General features: G+C 40.6%; 2 protein-coding genes across 2 annotated transcripts; both read left to right on the top strand.

The window, feature by feature from the left end:
- Positions 1-1,583: 1,583 nt before the first annotated feature.
- On the top strand, positions 1,584-19,226 carry LOC119722085 (zinc finger C4H2 domain-containing protein-like). The gene is made up of 5 exons (XM_038192104.1): positions 1,584-1,828; positions 13,284-13,455; positions 17,025-17,197; positions 17,919-18,084; positions 18,816-19,226. Exons 1-5 carry the CDS (start codon positions 1,767-1,769, stop codon positions 18,930-18,932), a joined length of 690 nt encoding a protein of 229 aa, XP_038048032.1. The 5' UTR covers positions 1,584-1,766; the 3' UTR covers positions 18,933-19,226.
- Positions 19,227-23,544: 4,318 nt separating this feature from the next.
- LOC119722084 (echinoidin-like) lies at positions 23,545-25,747 on the top strand. Its single transcript, XM_038192103.1, has 2 exons — positions 23,545-23,946; positions 24,912-25,747. Exons 1-2 carry the CDS (start codon positions 23,633-23,635, stop codon positions 25,156-25,158), a joined length of 561 nt encoding a protein of 186 aa, XP_038048031.1. The 5' UTR covers positions 23,545-23,632; the 3' UTR covers positions 25,159-25,747.
- Positions 25,748-25,925: the final 178 nt, after the last annotated feature.

Genomic DNA, 25,925 nt, shown 5'->3' with positions numbered 1-25,925 from the left:
AAATTTGTTTGGGCGAGGATAAACGAAATGGGTGGGGGTTGAGAGAGATATCAGGCTGGGGGACAAAGAGCACTTGGCAAGAAGTGGGATCATAGGAGACTTAAAAATTGGGTATTGTTTTCCTCCTGTGCCCCCTCCTTCCCAACCCCCTCCCCTCCATTCTTACCCAAGCATAATAGGCCTACCCTATGTACCTCCCCCTCCTTACTCTTTATCTCTCTCATATGTTTCTCCATCCATCCCTACATGCCCGTGTGTCCCCCAATGGCACATGTTTCTTTACATACCAGTACCACTGTCATTTGTCAGCAAAATTACAAATTGACCTCGTTTGAATCAGAGTGCTCTTAATCACACCCTGATTTACATATTTAGGTCACGCCCACAAAAGGGTAAAATAACAAGTGTTATAACGTGAGAATGTTTCACCTTGTGCCCAAATGTATTTTTAAAGCATAACTGAACAGGGGAAAAGGTGCAAAAAACCTGTTCTTGTAAGTTTTTAAGTGTTTACTATCTGTACCCTTTTCTATAAGTTCCGACTCCAGCACGTGTAATCTAATGTACATGTACATGTACATGTACTGCTAACCTGGTCAATAACCTATTTGTTTCGGGAAATAGACATCTGATGAGAACAGTGTGCTTCATTTTGTTAAAAATGGATACACAATAGCCAAAAGGCATCGGCAAACATGCCAGGAAAATTTGACAGAATTAATAGAATGCGTTGCAATGATATAAACGAAAATATGCTTGGAGGGGTGGTAGCCCCGCCCCCTCCAAGCTATTCGCGCCGCTCGTTAGTTAATTAGTCAGATCTTAAATTACTCGTAAGTTATATTTTTGCATTCTACAAGAGTCAGGGCACATATAGAAACTGGTTTTACATTTTTCTATATCGATGCGTTGCTACTTTATCGGCGAAAAGGAATGGGAGGGGGTTATGGCCACGCCCCCTCCTATACAGGTTTTTCATGTCTGGCGGGCACTTTCCACCACTGAAAATGTCTGGCAGTGGCCATTCATGATACCTGGGACTAGGCCCAACATATTCCAGTAGGTTTCATTGGGTTAACTCACCAGCTGATCTAGCTCAATTTTGTGGCCCCTTTCTCATGGCCCTCCTGACCATACCCACCACAGTGCGCCCGGCAGACGTCCATTTCCTTACATTGGTATGCATGTGGAACATTGCTGCATACATGAAAATTGGTTAACTTTCCAGCTAGGCTGACCCCCCCTGGCTCCCGGTCTAATTTGCCAGACAATAACTTCACTCTTGCAGGGCTGTTGCATTTGTGTACAAAATGAAAGCCCTTTTGCAGAGGGATGCAGACGCCCAAACTCGAAATAAGTAGGGTTTTTCGTTAAAACAAAACATACAAATTCGTTAGGAGAAAATAATCAATTTCTTGCAAAGCAACTTTCGGAAAGCTAAAATCATTATTTCGAGTGGAAATAGCGCGGACAGAGCAATGAGGGCGCTATACCGCGCGAACGCGAAGAACGGAATGGTCTGGTACCCTAACTACTCCGTATTATTCATCACACAGAAATCGTGTCAGACTACACGTTGTAAATCTTCCCGAGTAAATATCGTGTTTGAAGCAACACATGCACAACATTTTCATTTTAAGCGCAGCCGTCATACCGTGAGGACGTGCAGCATAGCCTAGGACTTGCGACGAATATCACAATTCAGATATTCTGTTCTAACTGCAAGTGCGACTCTTGTAACTTTATTCAAGTTGCTAGCGGTAGCGATGGAGCCTGAACGCGAGACGGCAGAGCTGCTGTACAAGATGGAACGCATCAAAGAAATACGGTAAGCATCTGGGAAAGTCTTCTACACGTAGGCGCAGGCCTACATGACGCACGTCACTTTTTTTCAATCAATTTCCAAGCGCCAAATAGTTATTTTTTGGGCAGTGTATATTTTGCCGGAGACGGCAAACCTTTAGTAAACGTTAGTTTGCCGGATATGCACTGAACATGCGCAGTTACTGTTTTTTTGTACTCAAAACATTTTCCGGTGAAAAGTTTTAGTCTGGCTCCATGCCAAAATTATCGTTGTTACCTCGTATTCACAAGATGGGATTCAGACCATTTTATAATTTCGGACTTTATTTCCCTTTTAAAAAAAATCCTCCAGAGCCACAAATCTGAAACAGAAAATGTAATACTCTGCAAAAAATGTTTGAGACATGTTAAAATAATAAAAGAAGAATATTCTTATTTATTTGGGGATCAGAAAAAAAAACTGTAAAATGTGGTGCGGTCGGAATCGAACACGAGTCATCCCGCTTACTAGAGCCTTTGCTTAACCATTACACCAAACGTGCTACACAGCTTTTGGTGGGAATTTAATACATCTTATAATTCAGCCCTATTTTAAAGAGTACAGCGCCCTCTGTTGATATGGATTGCCGCCGGCAAACCTTTAGTAATCGTTAGTTTGCCGTCATTACCTCCGGCAAAATATCCACTATCTATTTTTTGCGGTTCTTTTATCTACTTCCCTCCTCGACTCACTCTCTACCCTCCTCCAATCCTCTTTATTTACCAGTTACTAACTTCACCGGGATTGGAACCCGCAATCTCATTAATGTTATGCACCTAGTATCATACCCCCCCCCCCCCCCTGCCCCAGGTCTGATGTGTCACCCAAATTACATTGTTACCATTGGCGTACTTCATGGAAAGGCAATATGCACCCCACGTATGTTTGTTGGGGATTGTCACTTACATTTTGCCCGCAGGGTGGGGATTTTGTCACTTCAAAAGTGACGATCCCCACGTCATGTGTGGGGAAGCCCGGAAGGGGGGGGGGTAGGGGTGGGGGAAACAATTGAAAGGCGCATTATTTAATCACACCAGCCTTATTCCAATATTCGCTACAGCTACACTAGTCGAAGATCGTTGCCCGTAAGGGACTATTTGATGTATTTAACATTTAGGAATGAATTCCACACTAGTCATCAGCTTGGTAGCAGACGGTCTTGGCGACCATTTGTGGTATTGGTTATTGATGTATGCGGTGTACATAACAAGACATCGACACACGTCACCACCTGTACTCAATGATAATGCAATATGTTTTGAATAGTCTTTAATTTTTCATAGTATTAAGTATTCATTAGCCTTTAAACTTTGGAAGGAATTCCATACATGATGCATCAGGCCTCGTAATTTTTTCAAAAATGTAGTTGCCCTTTGGATAGGGATGCTTAAAATCTGGTTACCCGAATTTCTGAAGGCCAAATCCTAATAATGTACATGTACATAAGTTGCCCAAATTTTGGATATTTCGCTGTTGTAAACTTTCTTTTTATTAGTGATTCGTTGTTGTGTCAATACATGGCATTAAGCCAATGAGCAAACTTTTCTCACAAATCATCAGCAACACCACGAAGTAACACCCATGTACATACCAGTAAAAACTAGCAATCGTAGAAAACGGCATCTAAAGTTGAACGCCTTCTAAAACAACACCGTGCAAAACGGCAGAGTATTTTCAGTTGGGTTTATCGGTGTGGACACTTGATGAATTGAATTGATTAAATCTGCTGTTTTTCACCCGTTTGTGTATTAAATCAACAAGAAATAAGAGAAAAAAGGTGATTGTTAGTTCCTGAAACTGAAAAAGCTGCGAAACTGTAAATTTTCGTTTTCACGAAGTAACACTCTTCAATGTATACAACACGAGGAAAGTGCAACTTCAGGTCAGCGCACGCGCGCTCATACTAGGAGAATGTTACTTCGTGAAAACGTTTTGGCTTACATTTGAGCAGAGTGTGCGCCATGCATTGCAATGGTAAATGGAACTTGAGTGTTACTTTGTGAAAACGAAAATTGTCGCTTTTGTGCAAAAGTTGCCATGGATAATTAGCGTAATTATTAAAGTAAAGCTCTTGAAGCTTTGAAACTTCATGCAATGGTAGGCCTTGGCCTTGATGAATAATGTTTAAAAATGTAAAAAACTGAAAATCGAAAAACATATGGTTTAACACGTGGAGTGTTACTTCGTGGTGTCAGTGACGAAATGTGTTCAATGAGCATTTCAACAGAAAAACACATACTATCTCCCTGAAATGACATCACAACAACAGCGCCCTCAGTTGTCTGGAAAAGCATGGACAATTTGTAATGTTTAATGAAGTGCACTTTTCCACAAAATTAACCAAAAAGGAATATCTATTAGTTTTCATACACTGAAGAGGATTAGAAAGTAGCACAAACTATGTTCCTAAGAAATATTCACTTCATGAGCCCCGTAGAAAGTACATTTTTTGTTTGCAGTTTACGGTTGGTGCCATGCGATGTTGGGAAGGATATACTGGTATCTGATTAAATCCCCTCCAGGCCCCCATCACACACTTTTTGACCAGGAGAACGGGTCATTCCCCCCCCCCCCCACCATTTTTTGTTGTGAGAAGCCAATCAGAAATTTGCCGGCAGTGTATTTGACTGTGAACTGGTCCCCTGTTGCTTTCAGTAATGTGCCAGCACAGCACTGAACATGCGCAATGAGAGGTTTTTTGTTGTTGACGGTTTAGACATGTTCGCGCGTGATGACTCTCCATCTCATTCCGCGCTAACTTTGTTGTTGTGAGTTTTTTTAATTGGCAGTGAATTGTCACATGCTTGATGTGTACTGTCTGATGTTGACTGCTTTGGCTCATTATGCAATGACATTATTTGCTGTTTGCAAAAGGTATCTATAGGCATTGCAATAATCACAGGCTTTCAAGTAGGGGTCTATTCCTTCTTTTCTTAACATTTCCTAGGTTTTTTTTTAACTTCCTCCTACTTTTCCTATTTTTTTTTGAAATTCCAACTTTTTTGTCCCACAACTCCGAAAAATGAAATCTCATTGATAATTTTTTATTACACAAATATATGTAAATCACACAATGAATGGCTTGGGTGCAGGAGTACTGCAACTGTACTTCCAAGAGCTTAGTTGAGGATGGAGCACAAGTGTTGTGAGTACAGAACATGCCAAATGAGGCTTATTTGAGGTCACGTGTTGTCGCCGTACTGTCATCGTCATTTTCCCCAAAATTTCCCTCAAAAAATCAAAACCCTGCCCTCTATTTATGACATACCTGTTAATTGAGAATGTCGCCAACTAGTTTGGTAGGTCCTATATTTTTAAAGTGGATTTTGTTCCCTGTTATTTATAATAGGAACCGGGCCCTACACTTCATGATCGCCACTTTTTTTTAGTCAATTTCCAAGCGCCAAATAGTTATTTTCTGCGGTTCTTTTATCTACTTCCTTCCTTGACTCACTCTCTACCCTCCTCCAATCCTCTTTATTTACCAGTTACTAACTTCACCGGGATTGGAACCCGCAATCTTGTTAATGGTATGTACCTATCATACCCCCCCCCCCCTGCCCCTTATAATGCTGTGGACATGGGCGAGCATCAACGAAAACTACTCCTATAAGCCCACAAAAGTCCTACTTTTATCCTGATTTTGTCCTCCAAATTCCTACCGGTACTTTTGTCCTACTTGTTTTAAATTATATTTTCATCCTACTGTTCTCCTACTTTTTCACCTGGCTCTGCTTGAAAGCCTGTAATAAGCTACTGTGTCATGAAAACAAATGCGAGTGCACAATAAGCTCTGGCCGTCTTGCATGAAAGTCTTGCATGAAATCGATCAAAATGATCCTTGCTGGAGCTGAAAAATGTGACGCCCAAAAATGCTGTAGATTTATACCTAGATTTATAGCGATTTGTGATAAATACCACAGGATTATAATATTACTGCAAATATTTTGCCTCCATTTACACAATTTTCATAAACATCTTTCCGAATTGTTACAAACAATTTTTGTAAAGTATTTAATTTATACTGTTTCTGGTTTTTCAAAAATTTAAAGTTGGTAGTTATATTTTATGGGAAACTTAGGAGGCTTAGTTTGGTCAATTTTCCGGTGACAGACAGACAGACCGACCGACCGACCACCAAGTGACATGCAGAAGCTGCTGTCAGAGCTTAAAATAAACACTACGTTTTGGTGATCTTAAGAAGTTAAGATGAATGTGTACTTCTTAAAATGATATTTATCAACTAGTAACTCGTGAAGGAGGCTTTTCTCCAAATGTTAACTGTGCACCATAATGGATAGTAACCTTATTAATATTTGTATGGCTTGAAAAGATTGACAGATATTGCAAACACCAGTGTTACAACTTAAAAATGCATGTAGACAGGCCTATTTTTCCAATTTCAACGAAAAATAGTTAACATATCACAATGATTTTTAGCACTTACCGGGTACTTGGATCGTTATTAGAACAACAAACCATGAATGTCGCATGAAGATACAATCTTCCAAACAGGAGAAATTAATTATCAAAGATTTCACCTGTCCAAAGTGAACATGGCTGTGTGCATGTAGTTTCATTCAAAGTAAAGTTTTACGTAACCTTTAGAAATCGCCCTTCGCAACCACACGGCTGGTGTCGCCTGTACATGTTATCATATTCATTAGAACAATTAAAATAGAAGAAGGGCAGATTTTGCACCTGTGACTAAGTTACTTCCCATTGTAGTTTATTTGATTCTATTCATATTTTTTTGTACCATTTTGCATTGACTTATGGTGGCAAACATGCCAAACCTAAGAGGATAATAAATAAGCTCGTTTGAATTCCTATCCATTTTTGACAGCGAAAATCCCACAAACTGTTCACAGCCTTTCAACCCGACTCGCTCCCATGTCCCCACGGAAAACTTTGTTGTTTTCTCCCGACAAAATTAGCGTCTAAATGTAAAACCCGCAAATTGCGCTGTAGATCAAATTGCAGACACCGAAATGCATCTCGCCGAAAAGCGCTCTCGGCTACATCTCAGGCGGTTGTTTGCGCAGCTAACGATCCTCCAACGTGTGTGTGTAGGACACTCCACGTCGAAGGAAAAAGAAGGAGAAAAAAGTGCGGTCGTTGTCGTACAAGCAGTTTTTTAATCTTCCGTTAGACAAGGTTGTCTATTTGCAAATCGAGCCCGTGCCCCTCGGACTCGGCGTGTAATTGGCAAGACTTGTTATACACAGAACTGGTGTTAATTGAAGCATGTATCATTTACAGCGTTTACACACAAGGTGAAAGTGTTAATGCCTCCCTCGGGCCTCCTCCGGGCCGCGGTCTAACGTGCGGAGCGGAGAACCAAAAGCCGTTTCAATTGTAAATCCTGATCTTATTTTATTTTTTTTCCTTTTTTTGTTCTCTGATTTTTTTCGAAAAATATTTTAGGACGAATCGGTCAGTGACACTGAGTTCTGAGGGTTTTTTGGTTAATTTATTGAAATATACCATGAGATTGTTGAAGTAGGTTTTGAAATTTAAGTTTTAAGAATTTTGCATCTGAAACTTAACTCCTTTCTATAGGGTTGTTTACACAGAAACAGAGGAAAAAACATTGCCGCACGTGGTGAAAAATGTGTTTTGAAAATTTCAGATCGTTCATTGTCATGATTGTTGTGATTAAAATAATAGTACATTTTTATGATTGTGTAATTTGTAATGTTGATGAGCATGAACTTAAGCCACAAGAAAAAGTCGTAATGGATTCAGATCAGTCGAAGTACTGGTAAGTTTAAGCCCTAGGGTCCTTCGAGGAACCTCTTTTAGCAGTATTTTGTACAATGCTTAAAGTTCAAACTCAGTTTAAAAAGTCAGTTCCAGAATTTTCCACCCATTTCTGGGCAAAGTCTCTCAAACTCAAAATTGAAGTGTGGGCATTCTTTGTCTAAAGAGCTTTGCTTAAAGTTCCCCTCAAAACAAACACAGAACAAAAAGAACCCCAGATAATTAAAAAGTGATTTTTCAGCCGCGAAAAATATTTTAGGACGAATCGGTCAGTGACACTGAATGTGGAGTTTTTTTGGTTAATTTATTGAAATATACCATGAGATTGTTGAAGTAGGTTTTGAAATTTAAGTTTCAAGAATTGTTCATCTGAAACCTAACCCCTTTCTGTAGGCTTGTTTACACAGAAACAAGGAAAAAAACATTGCCGCACGTGATGGAAATTGTGTTTTGAAAATTTCAGATCGTTCATTGTCATGATTGTTGTGATCAGAATAATAGTACATTTATATGATTGTATAATTTGTCATGTTGATGTGCATGAACTTAAGCCACAAAAAAAAGTCGTAATGGATTCAGATCAGTCGAAGTACCGGTAAGTTTAAGCCCTAGGGTCCTTCGAGGAACCTCTTTTAGCAGTATTTTGTACAATGCTTAAAGTTCAAACTCAATTTTAAAAGTCAGTTCCAGAATTTTCCACCCATTTCTGGGCAAAGTCTCTCAAACTCAAAATTGAAGTGTGGGCATTCTTTGTCTAAAGAGCTTTGCTTAAAGTTCCCCTCAAAACAAACACAGAACAAAAAGAACCCCAGATAATTAAAAAGTGATTTTTCAGCCGCGACAGATTACTTCCAAGCGACCTAAATCATCAACCTTTTTTTTTTCTCGTTACAATCTTGTTAACCAACCAAGTGTTCAGCTTCCCACAATCTCCGAACGCCTCCTCAGCACTGCCTCCTTGAACAAACACTGGCCGACAATGGCCGCCCAGGTTTGGCATTGATTGCCCGTTTTGCACCCGGCAGCCCGCAAATCCAAAGTAAACACCCCCTGTTATTTCTATCTGTAGCAGTTTTCCCCTGTTTTTGTGTTCCTGGGCCAGTAATGCAAACAGTTATATACAAATTACATATGAATTGTGTTGTGTGTAAACAAGCGAGGGTTGTGTTAAGTGGGGACACAGGTGTGAAGTTGTGCGAAAGGCTAATTTAGTTCATGCTTGAGTGGTTCATTCGATACATCTGGCCCAAGGTCTGTTCGTACTTATCTCCCCCCCCCCCCCTTTTTCTTCTCCGACCTTTGTAATAAATGGCTTTTGGCCATGCCCCGAGTCACACAGTTTGTTTTGTGTCTACACAATGTATTCCTTAAATAAATTGCATTAATTAATCTCCCTGTGTTGGGACTTGGGTCGGCTAGAAATGTCAGTCTTTGTTCGGCTAAGTGCTATGAGCCCGGTTGATCCTTGGGGAAATTGTGGACTAGCGTGTCTGGAAATGGCTCTCTGTGATCGAGTTTGGCACGCTGTCCTAAAATTAGCAGCAGCGAATTGTTTTTTAGACTTTCTAATTCATGTCAGATGCAACTTCTTATCATCGACTGAGCTTGATTATTTAAACCTTCCTTTTGTTTGATCAGTCACAGACGGTCAAAAATTCAATCCTGTTCCCCTGCCATGCCTTTCACCCAGGCTAGTCACCAACAGTCAGATTATATTTCCTTGTAGGCACTGTGACAGTCAAATTCCATCAACGGACAAAAGCAGGTGACTGGTAGGCACAGCTGGCTTACCAATCTCCTACAGTCAAAGCATAGCGGTATAATCAGGTTTCATAACAATCACAGCCAGTCAATCCTGCTTTATGAAGGCAGGGAACACTCAAATGTTAAAAACAGTCATTTGGTTTATTTTGACTGCTGGGCTGCCCTTTTTGAAATTGCCAGCCAGAGAGGCAGGGACCTTCTTGTCCTCACACTCTCAAGATTTTGAAAGACACCATTTCTTCACATTTGTTTTTGGAAATTTCCCCTTTAATTGTTTTTGCTCCAAGTTAAAGGGAAGATACAACATCTCAAAACGAAATGATCAAATTATCATAAATACCTTACTGGATTGTTAGGGAATGACAGTCTAAAGCATCCTGTAAAATCGTGGCTCCTGGTGTGCTGACATTTTCAAGAGAAATGGTATTTTTCCAACTCTGGTCAGCTGACCAGCGTTGGAGAAAACTGGCTTTTTTTTTTTTTTTTAAACTGCTCCTAATTTTTCATAATTAGTTATTCCGCGTTTTCTTTGCAATTGATTACACACATGTGAAGGGGTACAAGCCTGCTCGTCTGATTCTCTGACCTTACAATTCCCAAAGTCTATAATTTGCTCCGTTTCATCTTTAGTGGGGTCAGGGAACCAGACTACAAGAACATGATTTGTTTTCTTGGTTTTTCCAGCATCTACAAGCCCAAAACGTGTAACAATTCATTTTAATGAAATTTGCTATAACATAGTAATCCTCCATATCCATTTATTTGTGAAAATTGCAGCAAAAGCAAATGTTGTACATTATCTTTAATACACTGAGAATCAAACCTACACAACTGAAGGTTCGCCCGACTAATCCTGGCTAAGTAATGCAATTTTTAATTAAATTTTCCGGACCAAATTATTGGCAACGGTTTATTTTCATTGCCACTCGCCATATTGATTTATTGGTTTCTGTCTTGTATCAACTGTAAAAATATTCATAGTGCGTCCCAAAGTGATCAAATTTGTAAACGGTTGCCAACTTCCCCCCCCCCCCCCATGGCTAATGTATATAAAGGGCACCTACATGTAGCATGCAAACTTGTGTTTTACAGTGAGCGATATTAAAGGGAATGTACATCATTGGCTTTTGCTGTAATTTTCAGAAATGAACTATTTGAGGGGTTAGTATAATAGATCAAATTTTGTTACACTGACATGTTTGAAGTTTTGTGTTCGTAAATGCTTGAAAAAACAAGAAAACAAAAATGTTTAAGTAGTCTGGTTCCCTGACTCCACTAAAGATAAAATGGATCAATTTATAGATGTCGGAAAATTGTAAAGTAAGGGAACCAGTCTAGCTGGCCTGCAACCGTTCATGAACATGTAACCAATAGCAAACAAAATTTGGACTGAACAAAAGTTGTAAATTTGGAGCAGTAGTTGAGAAATAGTTAGGTTTTTCCAACGGTGGTCGGCCGACCACCGTTGGAAATGCTTACAAAAATACAATTTTCTTGAAAATGACTTGACACCAGGTGCCATAATTTTACAGGATGCTTTAGACTGTCATTTACCAACATCCAAGTAAGGTATTTCGTAAAAAATTGGTAGTTTTATTTTTCGATGTTTGCAAATGTTGTATATTCCCTTTAACCGCAATTCTAATCCTAGCCTAAATAAATGGTTATAGCAGACTTTAGTTGATTCAGGACTTGCGGTGTGCATTTACGGGTAGTATGGGAATCAGGTACCCGATTGAAGAAAAAAAACCACAGGTACCCGTTTTTAAATAAAGTATCCCAACCCCAAAATTCAAATATCTCTAAAGTTGCTTTTTAACATTGTTCATAAAGGTCTCCACGATAATATGACCACATCGGTGCATCAAGACAGCAAAATACAAGTGTGTACAGTGAGCCCTTTAGCTTTACGGTGTGAATTGCATTTTTTGGCATTCGTCATGTACGTGAATCTGTTCTGTTTTTCCATGTAGCCTGGTTTTTATTGTGAAAATTCCCCTTCAATGGCATACGAAACCTGTCTTTTTCATTTTCTGAGAAATTATTAAGTCATGTAAGTAATGGGTCAAGTTAATCATGGGTACTTCATTCCGTAATCTGGAAGTCTTGAACCGGTTCCTGACATCCGTGGTTGGGTATTCGGGAATCCGGTTCCAATGCACAGCCCCATTCAGGAAAAAAAAAACTTCTATCATTACCGTACCTACCGAAAGCCTGATTTCTCACTTATTAAGTATTCGTGTGCGGATGTTAAGTGCACATGAAAAAGTTGTTTTTCATAGGATTCAATTTTTTTAAATCCAGAGATTTACAATAAGCCAGTTCGGTATCTCGATGAAGTAGATGCCCATTTTGCTTGTAATTAGCACACGAGTGCTGTGCGCCCGGGTCCATGCGCATTCATGCGCCTTCGATGAGCGTTTTATTATCCTGAATGACCCGGGACTCATATCATTGTGCGCATGTGCAGTTGAAATACCAAACTGGCTTATTGAAGGCAAATTGCCATTGAAGTTATCTGACTGAAAATCTTCATGGGAAAAAGTCTCCAAGTCCAAACTGGGATTTGCATTCCATTTTTGCCTGAGAGCAAATTAGCCAGCTTTTTGTCCTCTGTCCGACTGAGTCACTGACTGACCGACTTTCTGACTGACTCCCCGACTCCCCGAGTCACTGAGTATAAATAAATTGAGTATATAAATACATTTAGACTCTCTGGTCCAGTTCAATAAGGCAGGCCTAGGCTTGATAAAGTCTTCTCACTGTTGGATACACCGTGCGCCACCAAAATTGAGAAGTGTTGCATACATGTATCAATGGGCTCCTTGCGCAAACAAGAGAGGGCGCTTTCTTACCACTTTTGTGAGCCCAGTGGACTGGACACACTGTATGCGCGTACAAATTTGCGCGCATATAGCACGAAGTACACACGACTGATTTTATTCTGAATGTGTACAAAGCCAAATAGCGTCTTCGCGTGAGCATTAGGTACCATCGGCAATGCATTCGAATGTCTCTTCCAGTGTTCTTGGTTCTTGGTTGGTTCTTCTCCTAGATACTCCGTGTGGGAGTTTATACAGGAGGCCAGAAACACTGAGGCAAACCCCTTCTCTTAGCGATAAGTGTCGCTGGGTTCTTTTACCTTATTAAAAGTGCATTGCATCACTGCATCACACAACGCACAGGACCTACAGCTTTACATCCCATCTGAAGGCCGAAGCAATAATGGTTAAGTGCCTTGCTTAAGGCCACAAGTGTCCACCCGGCGGGCTCGTACCCACGCCACTGTTGCCTCTTAAACACCAGAGCATGAGTCCGGTGCTCTTAACCGCTAAGCCATGACACTCCAACTCTCCCTTTCTTACCGTTGAGGGGGTACTTGTGCGCGGAACACGTAGTGGTGTACTATCACGAAGTGGTCATTAACCCTAACCCCCTAGGCCCTTGTTGCTTACAACCATCCTCAATCCTCCAAAATCCTCCAAAATTTTCCAAAATTTTGCAACTCCGCCTAAATTTTTCAAAATTGTCAGACAGTCCTGCCTCAAAATGCATTCATCCTCAATCCTCCAAAATCCTCCTCATCCCAAAACTTTGCACTCGTGTTTAATTAAATGAAGGATAACCAATGCCAAATCCTTCAAAATCATCAGACAGTCCTGCCTCAAAATGCATTCATCCTCAATCCTCCAAAATCCTCTTGTGCTTCAATCACCATTCATCCTCAATCCTCCAAAATCCTCATGTGCTTCAATCACCATTCATCCTCAATCCTCCAGAATCCTCATTTGATTCAATCACCATTCATCCTTAATCCTCTAGAATCCTCCAAAACCGCCAGGAGGATTTTAAAGGAGTGAGGTGGGTTAGGGTTAATGTTTTAAGAAATTTTTTCTTTTTTTCTTGACATCAGCTTAAAAGCAGTCCAGCTGGAGAAGTTGAAGGGTCGTCTTTTGCAAGAGGTGGAAGAGACGGAGAGCGAGGAGGAAAGGATGAAGGAATATCGCAACGAGATGGAACTACTGAATCAAGAGAAGATGGCACATGTGGAGGAACTCCGGCAGATTCATGCGGATATCAATGCTGTAAGTAAAGGGGCGTGGCTAGGATGGGTATGGGGGTGGTTACTAAATTTAGATGTAAGGCTAGTAGCAATGCAAGCCGTAAAGTGGGTGTGGCTAGCAAAGGTGTCGTGGTGGTAACTAAACTGAGACAGATGAGGCTGATAGCATTGTATGGCTAGATTGAGTGTTGGGCCATTGCTTAACACAGGGTATTGGTAGTCTGAGTATCACCCATTATCTGTGGAGCCAAGTCTCCTGTATAACGTCTGATATGTCGAAGCATGCAGATTTATGAGATCCCGCACCTCAGCCAATCGGAGTCAACTTTACTAAATCATGACGTCATTTCATTCCCAAATCAGGACTACATGTGTGATTGGTCTATTCAAATGCGCGTATCGTGTAACATAATACAGCGCGCGTGACCACAACCTTTGTTGCTGTGTCTAGGGTATTTTTTTTTATCCATGTCTATGGCACGACAAAGGTGAATGACCGAAGACCCGATATAGAAAGCGCCCGCGGATTTGTCAAAATCTAAAGGTGTCAAGATGCGGTTGTCTTGCATAATTAATCAGTAAATCTGCTCAAATGTTATAGAATAGTTTCGCCATGGTCTATTACATAGACTAAGGTATTGGGTGCTTGTTAAATATAGATACATACGTTTTGACGTTAATGCTGCAAGTAATAAGGGTGTGGCCAGAATGGGTTTGCCCAGGCAGGGTAATGTGGGTGGCTACTAAAGTTAGATAAATATAGGCTGATATGAATACCTTTGGGTAAACTGGTTGTGACAAGGAACAGTTCTAGCGACTAAAAAAAAAGTGGGGGTGGTTACTTTTTATTGAATTGTTATTTATTTCAAAAAGTTGTGCTCAATTTTAGACATTTATTTGGACAAAACTAGTGAAACGTTCTTGGAAAGGAATCAAAAACTTACCGAGAACCCTGTAGGATGGATAAGATTTTTCAAAAGTTGAAAAGAGAAGGTTTTGTTTTCAAGATGTCTGACCTCTTGTAGCCCTTATGATTGGTCGGGTCACGGAATCAGTACACAGACATCAAGTACACAACTTGGATTGGAATTCCAAGTCTGCTGTTTCAAAAGAAAAATTATTTCGGATTTTGTTACCATTTTCATGAAAAGTCTGCTTCAGAAGGACAGTGGTAATTGTTTCCTGGGGCCTAATTTACGCAAAACTTAACTCTGAAGAATTTAAGATGAAAGAAAGAATCATTTCTGCAATTAGCGAAAATTCCCTCGGGCAAGCTCCAACTGTTAACACTTTCTGAGAATCAACAAGTCAAGCAGGACAAAAATCAGTCTAAGATTTCCCAAGGCAGATGTTTTGTTTTTGTTTTTTTCAAAAGAGTGAGATTTCTTCTTAAGATATCTTCTCACTTTTTTTTGGCAAGTTCTTCGCATAGCAAAGGATTCCGTTTCATTGTTGTTATCAGAGACTCGGCTGATTGGAAAAGCCCCTGGCATTTTTTATCAAATTTTAGGGATGTAGATTTTAAACCAACAGTCGCCACAGTGTGCACAGTTTACAGATGCAGATATTGGGTTTAAAATGAGCAAGCAAACTAGAAGTCCAAGCACGTGTCACACTCCATGGTGCATGGTTTGTTCTTGTTTCAGTTGTTTGTGGTTCCAAATTGTAGTCATCCTCCACATCAAAATCTGAGTTTGAGGTTGAGTTCTTCCATTGTACAGGGCGAGTCAGAATGATCTGGACCCAAATTTAAAAAAAATATTAAAACTAGGTAGCCATTATCAAAACAAGTGTAAATGAGATATACCTGTATGTTATAGGCTGTACCGTATTTTGGACATATTTGAAGAAAGTTTCATGCAGGCTATATAATATCCATTGTTACCATTTTGAAGAAAAGTGCTAGCAAAGAACACACGTTTAAAAACACTCTGACCACGGTTCCATGGTTCAACAAATTTGTTGAAATCGCGTACTGATGTGAAGCAGTGTTATAACAAATAAACACCTGGTCATGGTGACTGACTCACTTGAAGTTATTGACACATGAAAAAGGCAAAACCAATTACATCTGCAGACTGGAAAATGAGCCACTTCAATGAAAATGGCATAACTCCTCACCACAGCAACTAATTTGAAAAATTCAAAATTCCTGTGGAAGACAAGGTTATAACCATTCATAATATGAAACACTCAATTGTTTTTCTCAATATTCTCTATTTGCCACCAAAAAAATGACGAACTTGGGTCCAGATCATTCTGACTCACCCTGTGAGTTCGAGTCCAAGTCGAGTCCTGGAAATCTGAGTCTGAGTCTGAGTCCAAGTTTGAGTTTGTAAAAAGTTGACTCAAGTTTGCATTGAGTGCAATCTTGAGAGTGCACTCACAAGTCAGTGTCCAAAGCCAAATCTTCCAACACTGGTCCCAAGTACCGGTATATGATCTATTGATCTGCAATACTTTCGTCAAATGTTTCATATTTTTGAGGGAAGGAGAGCGTTGTAACCAGTGATGCCAATTTCCGGGTACAATTGGTAGAAGTATCGCTTTACTTGAAGAAATTACTTTAATCTCAAAACTAAAAGATTAGTTTTAATCTTAGAATTCAAAAATGTAATTTTTCACTGGTCCCAGAGGGCCAGCCTGGTGTCTTCTTTGATCAACTGTCAATTGTGAGCCGGGCAGTGCTGTCATATAGGATTACACCTTTACGCCAGTGAATGGGCCATTAGTCCGGCCCATTGTGTAGACCAGATGCACGAAGAGAATTTTGGTGAATAACCATTCTGAATCAATTGAGTAGAATTTTGTGCACGCTGGGACCAGCGGTACTAGGCTTGCATTTTCATTATAAAGAATAATAGCATTAAGTCAACTTGCATCAGTGACCTTTGATTCATTGTACTCCCAAATAAGGGAAGAAATATGTCCTTCGGAGGTTTTTATCACTCTGTTTAAGACCACAGTCTGGGTGCTGATAATTACCCGAGCCGGAGACGAAGGTAATTATCAGCACCCAGACTCTAAGTGGTCTTAAACAGAGTGATAAATACCGACGGAGCACATATTTATTCCCATTCATAAATACCTTTTCAGTAAGAAAAAATGATATAATTCGTTCAAAACATCCCGATTTTTTCAACAAATTCACTTTATGCTCCATTATTTTGCAAAATAATGGAGTGTTCAGCTGGCGAGTAAGATGTAAACAACCCTTTTTTGGAGATTGACGCGCGCGTATCATGTTCTGCGCGATGTCGCGCAGAACGCACCTGGCGCGTTGCGTTTTGAATTTAGAACTATAAAATTCTGACTCCCTGGTAGTGTTGCGCATGCCTACGTGAGGATTGTGAACGTTCAACCAATGAAACGATAAGAGGCACTGGATTTTTAGGAGTCCACATTTTATTGTGACACTGGAAAAGTGTTTAAGACCAGCTAGCCATGTCTTTATCATCGTTTAAGACCGGCCACGTGACGGGCTCTCGACCAATAGGAATGCGTAAACTGTCTTAGGTATTTATGAATGGTGTTTATACGTGCCTTGTTTTCTCAAAAACGTGATCTACGTGTTTTGGAACTTTTTATCAGATTGAGAACGTAGTGAAGCATGCTGAGCAGGACAGGAATCGGTCGTTTGAGGCAGCGTGCCAGGCCTACCAGGAGTACATGAGCCTGAAGGGGGAGATAGACGTCGTCAGGAATGGCATCGGACTTGAGATGCTACCAAGTCTGAGCGAGGATGACGACAGACTCACACCAAGGTAAGCAGTGCAGGAGATTCTGCTGCAATAGCGTTTTGTTTAGGGGGAAGGAGTAGTTATTGTTTATCAACCTATCCAGTACAGTATGCCAAAAAAAAATAGTCCAACTGACTATTTTTGACACACAATGTAACTACAAAACCATGAAGTCAATTTTGATTTGTTATTGTGCAGATACACAGATACACCTTATCCTTGGCCTAAACCCCTATGAATTTCATTTAATTTCAGTCACGCATCACTGAATAATTGTCAGTTGATCACAACAACATTTTTGGACACTGTGACCAAGTTCCTTGCCTTAATTGCTGTGCAAAATCCTGCATGTAGTGAAGAAAAGGCTGATGTGGTTTGGGATTGGAATCATTTTCCCTTGAGCAAGAAACTGAGGTCTTGCCATGATGACTGATAGCCAGACAAATGATTCCAATCCCAACCGCAGCCCTTTTCACAACAGGATTTTACACAGCTTACATAACACAGCACTGAAACTCATTAAGGCAAGGAACTTGGTCACAGTGTCCAAAAATGTTGTTGTGATCAGTTGGTGGTTCGGGTTTGAATCCCCTTTGGATTTTTTCTTCTTGTATTTTAAAGCTACATATTCCTTAATCCATATTCTAGATATATAATTTGACAATGAAAAAAATTCCATAAAATCTTAATGAACTATTTACAATTGCACATTTCTACTGTTGACCTTTTTCTCTTTCCGCAACAGTTACTTCCGGAAGAGGAAATCGGAATGGCAGAAGGAGGAGCAGACAGACACGCCCCTGCCGACACCCCTGACCATCCCTACGACAACCAGCCCGACGTTCCAACTGCCATCAACGAGCCATAGTGAAGAGCGCCCTCCTTTCAGACAGCAACCCCCGCCCATGAAGGTACAACTCCGCCCCTATTTATCCTGATTTCCATCTGAGCTTTTGCCACTGTCTTCCAAAAATCCTGGGCCGAATTTGGGGAAGCAGGAAATGGAAAGAATAATTTTGGCCTGACGCCACTTTTTTCCATCATATATTGTCTCAATGGAGGTCAGTCATTGAAAACATGTTGAAAAGACATGAATCTGGGACTGAGAAACATTTCCAATTTTGTTAGAAAATACTTTCAAAATGGATTTAGGGGGGTTAGTATTTTATGGCAAATATTGTTACACTGACTTGTTGAGGTTTTGTGTTCGTAGATGCTGGAAAAACCAAGAAAAACAATCATGTTCTTGTAGTCTGGTTCCCTGACCCCTGGGAATTGCAAGGTCGGGGAAACAGTCAAGCTGGCTTGTACCCATTCATAGGTGTGTAATCGATTTACAAACAAAATGCGGACTAACTAAATGTGGTAAATTGTGGACAGTATTTGAAAAAAGCCAGTTTTTTCCAAAGCTGGTCGGCCGACCAGCATTGGAAATCGATACAAAAATACCACTTTTCTTGAACATGACAGCACACCAGGTGCCACGATTTTACAGGGTGCTTTAGACTGTCCTGCACTAACAGTCCAGTAAGGTATTTCATAATAATTTGGTAGTTTTGTTCTTTGATGTTTGTCAATGTTGTATATTACCTTTAAAGAAAGGGTGATTTCCATTCATTTTTTTGTCCTTTTTCTTCCCCAGAATTGCCTGTCTTGCCACCAGCAGATTCACCGCAACGCTCCCATCTGCCCCCTCTGTAAGGCTAAGAGTCGCTCTCGTAACCCCAAGAAACCCAAACGGAAACAGGAGGTCAACTAAGCCAAAAGAGAAATGGTGATGTTAGCGAGATAGAGTCAGGATAGGCTTCGTGAAATGTATCATATTCATAATGAATAGGAAGAGCTGTTTGTATTTAACGCAAAAGTGAACTACCAAAAATCTGCCTCAGCTTGTTTTGGGTACACAGACCTTTTATAACTATTCAGGAAACTTGTCCCACAAAAAACCTAACAGCCGAAACCAGTTAATAAAGGTATATCGCATGTGGGTTTGGGAATATTTTTAAATTACCTCTTAAAGTCAGACAACCGATCTTCCATACAAACTTTATTTCATTCAAATCGACGCATTGAAACAAACGCTATGCTTCATCGAACTCAAGGGTTGAAAATTGTCTTGGGCCACGTTCCTTGAAAGAGAGAAAGCGCAGTTGGAGAAACACACACAGGATTTATTTCCTTTGTTTAGTATAGTAACGTGTGACTTATTCAACCGGCTTCAATCTGTAAACTTGATAAATAAAAAAGTGGCCCAAGTGGTTTTTCAAGTCCCGTATTGTGCTTGCTGTATCTTTTGAACAAAACATCAAAATGTAACCAACTATAAAGCATTTGGAAGACCAATTATTTTACTCCGCAATACTTCAGACACGATTTTGAATACTAACTGGACTTTTCTGAAAACATGCTCGATTCGACTGTTAGGATTTTTTGCGGGACAACCTGTATTAGTAATGTAGCCTAGTCCATCACAAGTCTCCGCAAGTCATCAAATCTCAGTTCAAGTCACAAACTATTCAAATGAACCGAGACGAACGCATTCCTTTGTCACGGTACATCCCCTGTTAGTTGTAACTGGCCTTGTGAAAGTACTTGTGAATTACTTGTGACCGGACTTGTAACAGACTTGTGACGGACTCCACTAAAAATACTGGTACAGTAGAACGTCGCTATACCGAACACTGCTATATACCGAACATTTGGCTATACCGAACATCGTCCTTGGCTCCAGATTATTGTGTACAAAACGTACCGAACATTGTTGCTGCAAAATGTCAACAGAAGAGCGACAAGCTATAAATTTCCCTAAGGAATAGAAGGGGAAAGCCACCCACTGCTATAGGTAGTACGCTCAACAACTGTGTAATTACATAATTCAATAGTCAGCAAGTGTTAAAGTCATCTTTCAGTAACTGCCAGGGCATGCAGGGTGAAGTTCAGGGTGCTATTTATTGAAAAGTGAGTACCGGAGCACCGGCAGCTTAAAATCGCTATACCGAACGATCGCTATTACAAACAATTTATGTGGATCCTGCGATGCTGGTTATTGCGGCGTTCCACTGTACCAGTCAATTGACAAAAGTCGCGTCATGCTCACATTTTGTCTTGAGCATTCAATGGACAAGGACTGGCACTGTCCCTACATTGTAAATAATATCGGCCAATCTACATTAAAGATGTGTGATTGGTAGGCCAAGTTACTAAATGTTATTTGTCGAATTAAAGGGAAGATACAACATTTGCAAACATCACAAAACGAAATGATCAAATTATCATGAAATACCGTACTGGATTGTTAGGGAATGACAGTCTAAAGCATCCTGTTAAATCGTGGCTCCTGGTGTGCTATCATTCTCAAGAAAAATGGTATTTTTCCAACGCTGGTCGGCCGACCAGCGTTGGAAAAAACTGGCTTTTTTCAAAACCTGCTTCTAATTTTTCATAATTAGTTATTCATTGTTGTCTTTGCAATTGATTGCACACCTGTGAAGGGGTACAAGCCTGCTAGACTGATTCTCTGACTTTACAATTCCCAAAAGTCTATAAATTGCTCCGTTTCATCTTAAGTGGGGTCGGGGAACCAGACTACAAGAACATGATTGGTTTTCTTGGTTTTTCCAACATCTACAAGCCCAAAACGTGAAACAAGTCATTTTAACAATATTTGCTATAACATACTAATCCTCCAAACCCATTTATTTCTGAAAATTGCAGCAAAAGCAAATGTTGTACATTCCCTTTAAGATGGAAAATTTATTTACTACTAAATTAGTGCAATATTAAAATATATGTAACGTAGTGCTTGTCCTTCAGTCTGTTTGCATGTTATTGAAATGCTTAAACAGTTGTTTTGAAAACATTGCGTAAAAAGATGTAAATATTTCTTCCTTTTGTGTCCATTCTTAACATTTAAGACCCTTGACAACAGTTGTCTTTAAAACAGTTTAGTTAATAATTATGTATCAAGTTTCAAACCTAATAGTTTTGTTAATTCCTGTCAATGTACCCTAGGATGTAGCCTCCATCCTGCAAAATCCTCCAATTGGCCTCATGGAAAAATAGCATACAGACTCAGTCCTGCCAAATCCTCCAATTGGCCTCATGGAAAAATAGCATATAGCCTCAATCCTGCAAATTCCTCCATTATTTCTTGAATACGGTCCGTGGAGGGGTGACCACTGCCTGAATCCTGCAAAATCTGCGGCAGTGACTGTCAATATGTTGAGGCTTGGCCAGTGACATCCTGGAGCAGGACAGAGGATTTCAAGCATAATCCAGGCCTATATTTGTATGCATGGCTGAGCAAAAACAACACAAGGTCCGACCCAAGACCTTGATAAAGTGCATCCTACGAAATCAGTAACGCACTTTTGCCATGTACCGGGTAACCTCAATCCTCCAAATTCCTCCACTTTTGCAAAGATGATTTTGAAGGATTTAGGGCGGTTAGGGATAGTAAAGTTGGAAAGATTTTGTGCACAACCCTATGGGAATATCCCCCTTTAAAAGGTATCATTCCCCATAATAACTATACAATGTATGTGTTTCACCTTTTAGTTGAACCTTTTAGATGGTGCTATGTCAGTGGAAATAGAAAAGAAACTGGAACATTTGTTGCAGAGATGTATATTTTAATACAGAGGTCGCCCTTCCTTGACACAATATAAAAGCACTGTATATTCTGCTTTGTGGTTGAATGGTTAAGACCTCTGCGCTTTCAAGCATGAGGTCTCTGGTTCGAGTCTCACCTGAGCATGGCATGTGATATTTGTTTCCTTGCAAGCTCTCTCTGACAGCATTTGAGTATACAGCACTTAAAGAAACGAAGCTAGGCAAGTCTAGTAAGGCCGTTCCCAGAGTGCACACTATTCTGGGTAATCCTATATGATAGCACTGCCCAGGTCTCTTCAACAAACTACAATCAGTCAGAGTCACAAATAACTTATTTGGAGTGGCTATATTCACCAAAAGTCTTTTCTTGCATCTGGTCTACACAACTGGCCAGAATAAGCCCATCCGTAACTGGGTTATCCTATACGATAGCACTGCCCAGGTCTCTTCACCAAACTACAGTCAGTCAGAGTCACAAATAACTTATTTAGAGTGGCTATATGTTTCACCAGAAGTCTCTTCTTGCATCTGGTCTATACAACTGGCCAGAATAAGCCCATTCATGACTGGGTTATCCTATACGATAGCACTGCCCAGGTCTCTTCAACAAACTACAATCAGTCAGAGTCACAAATAACTTATTTAGAGTGGCTATATTCACCAAAACTCTTTTCATGCATCTGGTCTACACAACTGGCCAGAATAAGCCCATTCATAACTGGGTTATCCTATATGATAGCACTGCCCAGGTCGCTTCAACAAACTACAATCAGTCAGAGTCACAAATAACCTATTAAGAGTGGCTATATTTCACCGGAAGTCTCTTCTTGCATCTGGTCGACACAACTGGCCAGAATAAGCCCATCCATAACTGGGTTATCCTATATGATAGCACTGCCCAGGTCTCTTCAACAAACTACAATCAGTCAGAGTCACAAATAACCTATTTAGAATGGCTGTATTTCACCAGAAGTCTTTTCTTGCATCTGGTCTACACAACTGGCCAGAATAAGCCCATTCATAACTGGGTTATCCTATACGATAGCACTGCCCAGGTCTCTTCAACAAACTACAATTAGAGTCACAAATGACAGTCAGTCGGGGAGTCGGTCAGTCAGTCGGGGGAGTCAGTCAGTGAGGCAGAGAACAATCGGCTTCATTTCTGTGGAATGGGCCCAGCACATATTTTAACCTAGGCTCTTTGGGGGTCAAGGACCAAATACCACAGAATACTACATGTGATGTGCACACTTGTATGGAAAGAAATGCATACTACAGGTTACTACTGAGTAGTATTTTGTAGCTTTAGGGGCGGTTAGGGATACCCTATCAGCATCAGCAAACCCTTGTCTTTAGACTTTGGACTAGAGTGATACAGTATGTACATGCTGTGAATCTGATATTTTCCCCTCAAATGTAGTTTGTTGCCCCAGATGATTGCTGTGTAAAAACTGATGTAACCCCCCCCCCCCAAAAAAAAACCCGAATTTCATAATCTCTATCGTAACCTCATCGTTCCATGGGTATTTTTAAAATAATAACCTGCCCCAAACCCACCCGAGAAAAGTAGACTTTTAATATAGGGGAAACTGATTGGTGACCTTAACCACGCTGCAGTGTTATGTTCAGATACACATAAATCTATTTACCTAAAAACAGTCTCATAATTTGATTAAAGATAAGCAAATCCAAAAAGAAAACAAAGACAAACAAAATAAGCAGCTAATAAGTCCATGTTCAGCAGACAGCTACCGGAACATACGGACTAGTCTGCCCTCTGTTAAAATCCCAAAGAGTAAAAGTATTATACTCTTATTCTCAATCTAGCGTTACCATCTCAAGTTCAGCATGATGAACACAATCTTTCCCACTTTCCTTTTTGCTTATCTCGTCACCACGTCTTGGGCCTACTACGGCACCAAGGCCCAGACCGACCCCTCCTGCCCCGCCTTTTTCACCAGCTTCGGTGACTCCTGCTACCGTTTCTTCGGTGAGGTTTTGCCGTGGGGTGAGGCCGAGGCCCACTGCCGGCAGTACTTCTCCCCTGTGGGAACACAGGGCCATCTCGTGTCCATCCACAGTGATGCGGAGAATGCGTTCATCTATGAGTTATGGAGGAGCTCCAAGATTGTGCCGTCTTCGGTTAGTGGCAGCTACAACAGGTTTGTATAGAAAACTTTCAGTATAGTGAACTACATGTAAACATTTTGAGTTTAGTTTCCTTGTGTGTGACAATTTTTTGCATGGCCCTTTAGGTCAAAAGAGAGCCTTCTTTGGCAAACTTGAATTAATTGACACTTGCTTCAAATTGGCGTCGCGTCGAACTGTAGACCATATGCGTTGCAGCCATCTTTAGCGGGCAATGCCTTTGTTTTGCTGCATGTGATATGCATGATTACACCTTAAGCTTATTCACCTTTAGTGCATTTTTGGTCCACCAAAAAGTGGGTCCAAAAATTACGGCACAGGGTTCGGGGCCCCCTTTAGGGCCCTGATTTTTTTGCATTCTATCTGAGGCAATTTCTGACCACTTTAACCACTTTTTTTTAGGAAAAGATGGTGGTGTACGCAGTGTCTGCCGTGCCTTTGTTGCGTCGTCACTTTAAAAATGTTGGGTTCGCTTTTTTTGGGGGGGGGGGGCAAGGGCGGATCCGGGGGGGGGGGGCCAAAGGGGGCCATGGCCCCCCCCCAAAAAACGAAACCAATTTTTTTTTTTTTTTAATGTGACATCGCAATAAAGGCAGGCAATGAGTACACCACCATCTTTTCCTCAAAAAAACATTGGTTAAAGTGGTCAGAAATTGCCTCAGTCAGATCGCACCACAGAGCATCTAGAATCCAAAAAAATTTCGGGGCCCTTAAGCGGGCCCCGAACCCCACGCCGTATTTTTTTTTGACCCACATTTTTGGGGGACCAAATTTGTTTTGGCCCCCCCGAAAATTGTGTTCTGGATCCGCCCTTGGGGGGGGGGGCATGGCCCCGTTGCCCCCCCCCCCCCCGATCCGCCCTTGGGCAGTGCTGTTTTATCGGATTACCCTATAATGCCAATGATGTGAATCCGGCCCACTATATAGGCTTGTCGTGTTGATATTATTTTCTGTATTTTGTTTCTTGCTGTCTGACAAGATTTGACTCGGTCTGGACCGGCCTGAACGACATATCGGTGGAAGGCAACTACCAATGGAGCGACAATAGCCCCGTGAGGTACAAGATGTGGGCCGGCCAAGAACCGAACGGATCGAATGAGAAGGACGACTGTATACACATGATGGACATCCATGGGCAGGGTATACCAGGGGCATGGAACGACATTGACTGTGGTCACAACGGCGGTTTGCCATTCATATGCAAACTCAAAATGACCAAATATTGAGGACTTAGCCAAGGAAACAGGGTGGAAAATCTTAGTGTTTTTGGTCACAAAATGAATCTGTACGTGTTTTGATACGAAGTCGATAAAATCGCATATCGAAGAAGCAAGATACAGAAAAGATAGACAACACTTATGAAAAAAACATAGTTAATTGATAGGTTAAACCTGTGTGGTAGAATATCAGACTTCGATTTGAAAGACTGATTGTTGGGTGCAGTGTTGGGGGTAGCCTAGTCTATGTAATAGACCCTTGTGCAGGGCTCCGTGGACGACGGGTGATACTCAGAATAGGGGTAGCCCGAGGTTCAAGACAATTGTAGCCACTTTATAATTGAAAATCAACTGCAAACGTTCTTGAAAAATAATATATTTTGATCTGCCCTTTTTGAAGCATTTTTATGAATTAAAACAATAATGTGTTTTATTAATAATATCTTCATGATTCTTCATAATTAACTTATACCTTTGTCAGTTCCATTGTTTTTTTCCCCGAAAGGTTTAGTTTAAGTCACAATTTAGTCCTGATTTAATATTTAAGTGACAAAAAGCTGGGTCGTTTTTTGTTAAAATGCACCACAAAGTATAAATGATAAAATTCACTGTATCCAAACTTTAATTGCTGGATAATGCAGCTACTTGTATTCATTTCACCTTTTTTTTTTAAGGCCTTAAGCTCACGTGGTTGCGATGATTATATTCATCTGAGAAATCAACGGACAACTTTGTTGCCCCCTCTGATGAAACTCCGCCCACCCCGCACTGTATCG

This window comes from Patiria miniata, unplaced genomic scaffold (genome assembly GCF_015706575.1).
Source record: "Patiria miniata isolate m_02_andy unplaced genomic scaffold, ASM1570657v1 HiC_scaffold_14, whole genome shotgun sequence".
Classification (NCBI taxonomy): domain Eukaryota; kingdom Metazoa; phylum Echinodermata; class Asteroidea; order Valvatida; family Asterinidae; genus Patiria; species Patiria miniata.
The sequence above is the reverse complement of the archived record's forward strand: the minus strand, read 5'-3'. Positions and strand labels throughout refer to the sequence as shown.